We start from the raw sequence: 11,313 nt of genomic DNA on the forward strand, positions 1-11,313 counted from the left end.
TCACTCAGTCACTCACTGATTCGCGGACTCACTCAGTCACTCACTGATTCGCGGACTCACTCAGTCACTCACTGATTCGCGGACTCACTCAGTCACTCACTGATTCGCGGACTCACTCAGTCACTCACTGATTCGCGGACTCACTCAGTCACTCACTGATTCGCGGACTCACTCAGTCACTCACTGATTCGCGGACTCACTCACTCACTGATTCGCGGACTCAGTCACTCACTGATTCGCGGACTCAGTCACTCACTGATTCGCGGACTCAGTCACTCACTGATTCGCGGACTCAGTCACTCACTGATTCGCGGACTCAGTCACTCACTGATTCGCGGACTCAGTCACTCACTGATTCGCGGACTCAGTCACTCACTGATTCGCGGACTCAGTCACTCACTGATTCGCGGACTCAGTCACTCACTGATTCGCTGACTCAGTCACTCACTGATTCGCTGACTCAGTCACTCACTGATTCGCTGACTCAGTCACTCACTGATTCGCTGACTCAGTCACTCACTCACTCCCCGGACTCACTCACTGATTCGCGGACTCAGTCACTCACTGATTCGCGGACTCAGTCACTCACTGATTCGCTGACTCAGTCACTCACTGATTCGCTGACTCAGTCACTCACTGATTCGCGGACTCAGTCACTCACTCACTGATTCGCGGACTCAGTCACTCACTCACTGATTCGCGGACTCACTCACTCACTCACTGATTCGCGGACTCACTCACTCACTCACTGATTCGCGGACTCAGTCACTCACTGATTCGCGGACTCAGTCACTCACTGATTCGCGGACTCAGTCACTCACTGATTCGCGGACTCAGTCACTCACTGATTCGCGGACTCAGTCACTCACTGATTCGCGGACTCAGTCACTCACTGATTCGCGGACTCAGTCACTCACTGATTCGCGGACTCAGTCACTCACTGATTCGCGGACTCAGTCACTCACTGATTCGCGGACTCAGTCACTCACTGATTCGCGGACTCAGTCACTCACTGATTCGCGGACTCAGTCACTCACTGATTCGCGGACTCAGTCACTCACTGATTCGCGGACTCAGTCACTCACTGATTCGCGGACTCAGTCACTCACTGATTCGCGGACTCAGTCACTCACTGATTCGCGGACTCAGTCACTCACTGATTCGCGGACTCAGTCACTCACTGATTCGCGGACTCAGTCACTCACTGATTCGCGGACTCAGTCACTCACTGATTCGCGGACTCAGTCACTCACTGATTCGCGGACTCAGTCACTCACTGATTCGCGGACTCACTCACTCACTCACTCCCCGGACTCACTCACTGATTCGCGGACTCACTCACTGATTCGCGGACTCACTCACTGATTCGCGGACTCACTCACTGATTCGCGGACTCACTCACTGATCACTGATTCGCGGACTCACTCACTGATCACTGATTCGCGGACTCACTCACTCACTCACTCCCCGGACTCACTCACTGATTCGCGGACTCACTCACTGATTCGCGGACTCACTCACTGATCACTGATTCGCGGACTCACTCACTGATCACTGATTCGCGGACTCACTCACTGATCACTGATTCGCGGACTCACTCACTGATCACTGATTCGCGGACTCACTCACTGATCACTGATTCGCGGACTCACTCACTGATCACTGATTCGCGGACTCACTCACTGATCACTGATTCGCGGACTCACTCACTGATCACTGATCCGCGGACTCACTCACTGATCACTGATCCGCGGACTCACTCACTGATCACTGATCCGCGGACTCACTCACTGATCACTGATCCGCGGACTCACTCACTGATCACTGATCCGCGGACTCACTCACTGATCCGCGGACTCACTCACTGATCCGCGGACTCACTCACTGATCCGCGGACTCACTCACTGATCCGCGGACTCACTCACTGATCCGCGGACTCACTCACTGATCCGCGGACTCACTCACTGATCCGCGGACTCACTCACTGATCCGCGGACTCACTCACTGATCCGCGGACTCACTCACTGATCCGCGGACTCACTCACTGATTCGCGGACTCACTCACTGATTCGCGGACTCACTCACTGATTCGCGGACTCACTCACTGATTCGCGGACTCACTCACTGATTCGCGGACTCACTCACTGATTCGCAGACTCACTCACTGATTCGCAGACTCACTCACTGATTCGCAGACTCACTCACTGATTCGCAGACTCACTCACTGATTCGCAGACTCACTCACTGATTCGCAGACTCACTCACTGATTCGCAGACTCACTCACTGATTCGCAGACTCACTCACTGATTCGCAGACTCACTCACTGATTCGCAGACTCACTCACTGATTCGCAGACTCACTCACTGATTCGCAGACTCACTCACTGATTCGCAGACTCACTCACTCCCCGACTCACTCCCTCACCTGCGATCTTGATGTTCAGGTTGTGGTCCAGCAGCAGGTTTTCGGCTTTCAGGTCTCTGTGGACGATGTTCCTACAGTGGCAGAAATAAACCGCCGCTACGATCTGCTTGAACTTCCGCCGAGCGTCTTTCTCCGCCATCCGCCCGTGAGCCACCAGATGATCTGAGAAACAGAAAGGAGAATCTATCGTTTGTTTGGTCGTGAAGTGTGCATCACTGATTCTATTATTTTCCTGTTTATCACTGTGAAGCTGCTTTGAAACAATCTGTATTGTATAAAGCGCTATAGAGAGGCATGAGACTACAACCATTCCAAAGCATTCACGAACTCCAACATTTGAGTTCGTATAGGTAGACAAGATACAGAATAAATCAATGAATAAATCTGATCATTTTGTGATTCAAAGGATTCGAATCACAGCGAATAATCAAACGATGGATTTACTCACCGAAGATCTCTCCTCCGCTGGCGTATTCGGTCACCAAATAGATCAATCGCTCTGTCTCCATCACCTGCCAAACACACACACACACACACACACACACACAATGAGCACCAATCGCATTCAACCAAACACAAACCAACAGAAGACTTAACCAATCAGCTGCGAGCGTGAGGAGGGAGGCGGGACCTGGTACAGTCGAATGATGTGAGGGTGCCGCAGCATCTTCATGATCTGAACCTCCCGAAAGATCTTCTTCAGATTCTCATCGTCCAGCTGAGTCTTATCAACAATCTTTATCGCAACCTGAGAGACACAGATGAGCATCATTAGTGTTCATACTAACACAGTCCATTAGCATAAATAGTGTGTGTGTTTCAGATGTGTTTGATCAGATCTGATTGTGTTTTGTGTGAGAGACAGTAAATCAGACGGAGCAGTTCCAGTAACAGGTTGTGTGTATTTAAAGCATCGCTTCTATTAATATCTCTGGATCCGCTCCAGCTACAGTGATGCAATCAGACTCCAGCTGACCCTGTGTGGACTCAACAACATCTGGACACACACACACACACTTGGAGAACGGCAAGTTCTTGCTCATGCAAATGGGTCCAAAATGAGGAAACCAGCAGCAGCAACACAACACAAACTTCACACACACACACACAGATGATCTAACAGAGAGAACGACAGTGTGTGTGTGTCTGACAGTAATTCAACAAACACAACCTTATTGTATAGTGTTACATACTAATCCTTGAACATCCTTGAACAGATCAATTTCTCACACCACATTGGACATTAACCAAAGAAGGGAACGAGTGATTAAAACAGTGGAAAACGGTGCATTAATTGGCACAGCAGAGCAGCTTGTGAGTGTTACACACACACACTTGATATGCAAACTCATAAAGCACTGAACTGACACACACACAAGCATGTGCATGGAAAGGAAGAGCAGCAACATGATTCAGCATGCAGCATACAGGGATTATTGCCATGGCAACAGTGTGTGTTGTGCTGAGTAAGCGACTGTATCCACACACACACACACACACACACTGGAGCGTCTCTGACATCAGTCTGCACTGGAGATGACGTGACGTCAGGCTGAGGCTGCTGAAGCAAGCAGGACGCAACACACTCAACTAGGGATGTCAAGTTACATCAATTCCCATAATCAATGGTTGTTTAAATGACTGATCAATTAATCAATAACCTCTTAAATAAAGAAAATGTGATGTGTAAAATCATCGTACATTAACAGATGGACTTGGGTCATTTATCGTTGAAAGGTCTAGCAGAATACAAGCATGTCTGCTTCAGTTAGTCAAACTATGCCAAGTATTTGTATGAATGACGCTCAGGTAAACCGCTTACAGATGAGGATTTTGTGCCATGTGTTTGTTTGTAACTTCTCAAGACATTAGTAAACCATAGTGGATGACATATCTTTAGAGCAGGTGGTCTCGAACGAGCCCAAACTCAACACAAGTAGATCACGAAGTGACATTGACATGCTGCTTCGCTCAAGCAATGGGACTGCCGGGATCATTGATGTTTTCCAACATCATTTGAAAGTTCAAGCAATGGAAACAGGATCTTGGGTATAGTGGGAAGGGGTGATGTGTAGAGACCAATCAGACAGTGTTTTACAGCTGGAGTGCGCTTGGATTGGATCAATCGCTCAGATTGACAGCTCTTGATTTACTGAACGCCACAGAATATGAGCCACAGCTGAAGATCATCACTCATCCACCAGGATATTATTACTTCTATGTACTTTTATTGTGGTGTTTACACAAGTAGTTCATACATTCAGTAAAATCACTTGTTTGGAGGGTTTTTTGAGAGAATTAAGACATATTTTCCCCTCTGTCTGCTGCATGTGTTTTTCCGCATGCACCTCAAAACTACACGATCTAATGATGACCATGCTTAATTGACCATCGATAAGTTTCATAGATTAAATTATTATTGACTATGAATCAATCGTGGATTAACCGTTAGCACACACTCCTGTTCAGACAGCAGACTTAAAGATTCTCGCTGTCGCTGATCAACTCATCATGAAGCCGTTCTGACGTTTCTAACATCGACAGTGAGAAACACTGAAGGATGAACCTCAGGAAACCCATGACAGGATCATTTCAGCCTAAAATCAAGATACAAACTTCAAATCACATGACTGAAAAGCAAAATTATTGTCATTCTATACAAGAACATCTACTGACCCAAAATCTCATTCTCAAAGGATTAGTTCACTTCAGAATTAAAATGTCCTGATAATTTACTCTCCTCCATGTCATCCAAGATGTTCATGTCTGTCTTTCTTCAGTGGAAAAGAAATGAAGGTTTTTGATGAAAACATTCCAGGATGTTTCTCCATATAGTGGACTTCACTGGGGTTCAACGGGTTGAAGGTCCAAATGTCAGTTTCAGTGCAGCTTCAAAGAGCTCTACATGATCCCAGACGAGGAATAAGAGTCTCATCTAGAGAAACCATCAGCCTTTTTCATAAAAAAAATAAACATTATATACTTTTTAACCACAAATGCTCGTCTTGCACTGCTCTGTGATGCTCCACGCATGACGTAATCATGTTGGAAAGGTCACGCGTGACATAGAAATACCGTAAGTATCATTTTGTAATGCGTGGCGGATTGCGTTTGTGTTTTTTTAGAAAATGGCCGATGGTTTCTCTAGATGAGACTCTTATTCCTCATCTGGGATCATGTAGAGCTCTTTGAAGCTGCACTGAAACTGACATTTGGACCTTCAACCCGTTGAACCCCAGTGAAGTCCACTATATGGAGAAAAATCCTGGGAGTGAACTAATCCTTTAATGTAACAATATATTAGTAGACTATTTAAAGACTGGAGTAATGATGCTGAAAATTCAGCTTTGTTCACAGGAATAAATTATATTCACATAGAAAACAGCCGTTTTCAACTTAATATTAATTCACAATTTTTACTTTATTTTTGATCAAATAAATGCAGCCTTGATGAGCAGAAGAGACTCTTTCAAAAACATTAACACACCTCAGCGACCCCAAACATCTGACCGTCAGTGTTTTTACTGTGAATAACAGATCCTGTGTGAAAGTGATGAGAACAATCAGCATCAGGAATCATGAGAATCACACAAATGTCTGGATGCATTACAGTAATGAGAATGAGATTCGTTTTGCATTACGCTAATGAAATATTGGAGGAAAATGCGTAAAGTGTCATGAGAGTAATTGAATATAATTTCATGTTTTTTCCTTTATTTAGCTCTGAAATATGAGCTGCTCGTGTTCATAATCATAAAAAGTGCTGCACTGACCAGTGAGATTCATCAGAACAAAAATCATGACGAAAGAACTGAGCATCATCCGCACAAACAGCTGAGAAAACATGACATCACACTCGAACGAACAACACCTGCTATCTGACATCACAAGCAGACAGAGACAGAGAGACAGGCATCCAGATCAGAGCAAGTCTTAGCTTGTTAATTGGCTTATGAAGCTGAACATGTCACTGCTGAACACACACAAACACTGGAGGAGACGCCGACTCTCAGAACAACGTCTGCCGAGCACGAGTGACGCGCAAAACCACCAACCAGGTCGCTTCTGGTTTATGTGACATCTAGGGCAGTCGATCTGAGATCTGCAGAGCTGGACGCTGACGCCAGATTTCAGATCATTCAGTTACAGTACATGTTCATGTTTCTGAAACTAAACAATCTCTCTGATGACACAGGAACCCTGTACAGTACTGTGATATTACAGGTCACAGGTTTTAATATATCAACTTTTAAAATTATATAATTATGTTTCTATTCCAATTTGTTTTAATAACATTTAAATTGCGTCTGTAATAATGACGGATTTATTCAAACTTGCATTTAATATCGTAAAGTACAAATATAATGAATATGTAATCTAGTGCATATATTCTCTCTGACTGGCTCTTCTGTGACGCTGTTCTCAAGCTGTTTTATTGACGTCTTTGTGGTTGAAACAGCGCTATATTCAGATCGACAATTTATAATGCATTTATAATGGTGTTGTTGCAGATATTGTTCATAAACAGCAATAAAGTCATTATGAAATACAGATCTCAGCTTGTGTTAGACGTGCAGCGACACTAACTTTTAATAGTTTGAGGTCAGTCAGATTTTATTACATTTTATTCATTAAGGATGCATTAAATAGGCCAAAAGTGACCGTAAAGACATTTATAATATCAAATAAATGCTTTCTTTTGAACTTTGTTCATCAAGGAATCCTGAAAAATAAAATATATCAGTTTCCACAGAAATATAACCTGTTTTTCAACACTGATAATAATCATAAATGTTTATTGAGCAGCAAATCATCATATCAGAATGATTTCTGAAGGATCATGTGACACTGAAGACTGCAGTAATGATGCTGAAAATCACAGGAATAAATTACACTTTACTATACATTCACACAGAAAACATTTTAAATCATAATATTTCACATTTTTACTGTATTTTGATCAAATGAAAGCAGGTTTGTTGAGCAGAAGAGACTCAAAAACATTATAAATCTCTTACAGACCTCAAACTTTTGAACGATAGCGTACAAGACGCAGCTGATCCACACACAGGTAATACTTTGGTAATAATTTGATGAACTGGAATGAATAATCACAATATTTGTGTCATAATTGTGCAGCTCTGCTTCAACACTAATGAAGTCTAAAACTCAAAACACAATGGTAAATTTTATTTGTTAGCATTAGTGGACTACGTTATTGTGTCCAAATATTTCAATTGTAATGTTTTTTAGAAAAGCGTTTGTGTTGCAGAAACCGTGTGAATCTGCATTCACAGCTGAAGTGAAGTAGGAAACGGTTCTCAAACACATCATGACGACGCTCGCCCTGCTGACAATGAATCGCACTCTGAACCGAGAGCAAAGATGAGAGCGGTCATATCTCACGAGAGGTTTAATCACACCGACGGCGAAACATCAGGCCGTGACTTACTAAACACAGTAAATCAGGGTTCTGTTCATCCAGTGCAGCACACGCATGATCCCAACCATCACCGCTATCAGCCGACAGAAGCAACAGACACCAGCAGACATGCATGAGTTTAGCAGGTGAAGCAAACACAGCAGACTCCTGATGGTGAGCGCGTCACGGTCTGTTTCTGATGACGTGCGGTCACTCCGTCAGTGGAGCATTACAGCAGCTAAGATGGGTTAAAACTGAGGGAATCCTCGCGCTGACCTGCGGTGATCCCGGGAAAACCAGGACACACACACACAGCTGCCAACATGACACCTACACTGTACAAACACACACACAGATGAACAAAGATCAACACTGAACTCACAAACCTGCGTGACGCTGCCCGAACTCACACACGCTTCAGAAGCACAGCAGAACACACATGACCGTCGGATCATTACATCACGTCTAGCCCTCTCTCTGTCCGTCTATTAGGGCTGTAATTAACATGAAATCACGCTCAAACCGTTCGTGTGCGATTATGAAATCACAAAGTCTTTGATTATCTGAATGCGCAGCTCCTCAGTGAAGCGCGTCTCTGTGATCAGCAGGCGAGTTTGAGGCGCTCATCTTTCCACACGTGAAGCGTTTCTGAATCTCGTCCAACCAAAGACAACATTTAATAACGTGTTTTACTCCAAACTCACTTCATAACGACAGTCGAGTGTTTGGAAACATCCGTCTGTGAGATGATGTTATTTCACAGTATTCTATACAGTGATGAAGGTTGTGTTGATTATAAACATGCGTTATTATCATGGATACACCATGTTCAGATAAACCATATATCGTGTGTTTATTAGTCATGTTTAAAGTGTTTCAGTCCTCTGTTTGTTCAGCTACAGCGAGTGATAGTGTGATGTCCGTAGGGATTTCCCGGAATGACGTGCGTTATATCGTACTTCTGCGGGAGTTTCTGTGTGAGAGCGCCCTCTGGCTTTCAGACGAAGCGGCGTTTACTGCTGATCACAGAGCCTGCGCATAAAAATAATATAATCACAGCCCTACTGTCTATCCTTCTCTCTAACTGTCTATCTGCCCGTCTATTCCACTATCTGCCTGTCTATCCCTCTATCTGCCCCTATATCCCTCTATCTGCCTGTCTATCCCTCCATCTGTCCCTATATCACTCTATGTGCTCGTCTATCCCTTAATATGCTCCTATATCCCTCTATATACCGTCTATCCCTCTATAGGCTCCTATATTCCTCTATATGCTCCTATATTCCTCTATATACCGTCTATCTCTCTATATGCCCCTATATCCCTCTATATGCTCCTATATTCCTCTATATACCCGTCTATCCCTCTATATGCTCCTATATCCCTCTATATGCTCCTATATTCCTCTATATACCCGTCTATCCCTCTATATGCTCCTATATCCCTCTATATGCTCCTATATTCCTCTATATACCCGTCTATCCCTCTATATGCTCCTATATCCCTCTATATGCTCCTATATCCCTCTATATACCCGTCTATCCCTCTATATGCTCCTATATCCCTCTATATGGTCCTATATCCCTCTATATACCCGTCTTTCCTTCTATATGCTCCTATATCCCTCTATATACCCGTCTATCCCTCTATATGCTCCTATATCCCTCTATATGCTCCTATATCCCTCTATATACCCGTCTATCCCTCTATATGCTCCTATATCCCTCTATATGCTCCTATATCCCTCTATATACCCGTCTATCCCTCTATATGCTCCTATATCCCTCTATATGCTCCTATATTCCTCTATATACCCGTCTATCCCTCTATATGCTCCTATATTCCTCTATATACCCGTCTATCCCTCTATATGCCTCTATATCCTTCTCAAATTGTGTTTTATTGGCATGACAACTGTTACAATGTACTGCCAAAGCAATTCTAATGTTCTCTCTGACTCTCTAACCCTCTTTCTTTATTTCTATCCCTCTCTCTGTCTATCTATCCCTCTCTCCTCCCACAACAGCATCACTGCTGCAATAAGACAACATGGATTACTGTTAACCAACCCACATTTACACACACACACACACACACACACACATACATACACACACACAGACATCTACACACTCTCATACACACACAAAACAGTTCACATATACACACACACACACACACACACACACAATCATACAGACCCCATATACGCAATCTACACACATCAACATACACATATACAATCCATACGCAACACACACACACATCTACACACGAACCCCACACAATTTTCACAGACGCGCGCACGCGCGCGAGAGAGAGAGCGAGCGCAGGCCGCATCACTGTATATGTGTGTGTGTGGTCGGTGTCTCCGCTGGTCAGCGCGTGGATCTGCCCCGGGGCATCTGCAGGGGTAAAGTGTGTCCTACCTTCGCTTTGGTGATCATGTGCGTGGCGAGTTTGACCACAGCGAAATTGCCCTTCCCGATGGTCCGCTCCATCTCATAGTAGCCGACGCGCACGGGGGGCGGGCGACCGACACCCGCGGCGGCGGCTCGGTTCGCGTTCGGGTGGTGTATGGAGGCGGCGGGCTGCGCTCGCTCGCGGTTCGGGTGCGGAATCCCGGCGGCGGCGGCAGCCCCGCTCGACACGGCCGCCATCTTCTGCCCTCTCTGCGGGAACAACAAGCGAGGACGCGCAGCGCGCTCTCCGGACACGCCCCCGCCGTGCGTCAGGACGCGAGCGCCGCCCCTTTGCGCAGCGCCCTCTCATGGATGTCGCCGTGGCAACCGATAGCGTAACTATGACTTCATTGCCTGCGCGAGCGCATGTCTCGGTCGCCAAGGCGACGGGACGTGCGCGCGCCTGCGCGTGTGTGTTTGTTATATTCCTCAGATCTGCTCGAATGCGTTGAGGAAACTGTTGCCATGACAACAAGAGGTTCCTGCATAACCCCCCCTTCTTCCAACCGGAAACGCGCTCGGAGACAGGAATGTGGGAACCGTGAATGCGCAACTCCTCGTGCACGAGCCTCAGAGCATGCGCATCTATCTATCTATCTATCTATCAATCTATATATCTATCTATCTCTTATTAGTAAATTTCCACTGTGTAGTACAACAAATAAACTTTGATCATCTGATGCTTTATGATTAATTTGTTTCGTGTGTGTGTGTGTGTGTGTGTGAATTTCACTGTTTAGTGTTGAGATTGTTTTCATGAAGATGAAATGATGCACAAATTCTCACACTGAATCAGATTGACTCAGTAAAGCTTCACTTTAATGCATGAAACACATATAAATCACTTCTGATGACGAACTGATGATGAATTCCTGTAGTTTTGACGTGTTTCCTCTCTCGACCTGAATCCTGCTCTGGAGGAGAACTGCAGAAGAGAGGAGACGACAGGAAATGACGTCACAAGCTGTAGCGTGTGTGTGTGTGTGTGTGTGTGTGTGTTTGTG

General features: G+C 45.1%; 1 protein-coding gene across 1 annotated transcript in view; it reads right to left on the reverse strand.

Annotated features, from left to right (window-relative positions):
• The window catches only part of sik3 (SIK family kinase 3), a 29,928-nt gene extending 19,373 nt beyond the window's left edge, over positions 1–10,555 (reverse strand). The window contains exons 1-4 of the mRNA XM_067366430.1: positions 10,277–10,555; positions 3,057–3,173; positions 2,874–2,937; positions 2,426–2,587 (exon numbers count right to left, since the gene is read on the reverse strand). Coding sequence (XP_067222531.1) covers positions 2,426–2,587; positions 2,874–2,937; positions 3,057–3,173; positions 10,277–10,507 — 574 coding nt within the window. The 5' untranslated portion in view covers positions 10,508–10,555. The remainder of the gene's footprint in view (positions 1–2,425; positions 2,588–2,873; positions 2,938–3,056; positions 3,174–10,276) is intronic.
• Positions 10,556–11,313: the final 758 nt, after the last annotated feature.

This window comes from Chanodichthys erythropterus, chromosome 17 (genome assembly GCF_024489055.1).
Source record: "Chanodichthys erythropterus isolate Z2021 chromosome 17, ASM2448905v1, whole genome shotgun sequence".
In the NCBI taxonomy this organism is placed as follows: domain Eukaryota; kingdom Metazoa; phylum Chordata; class Actinopteri; order Cypriniformes; family Xenocyprididae; genus Chanodichthys; species Chanodichthys erythropterus.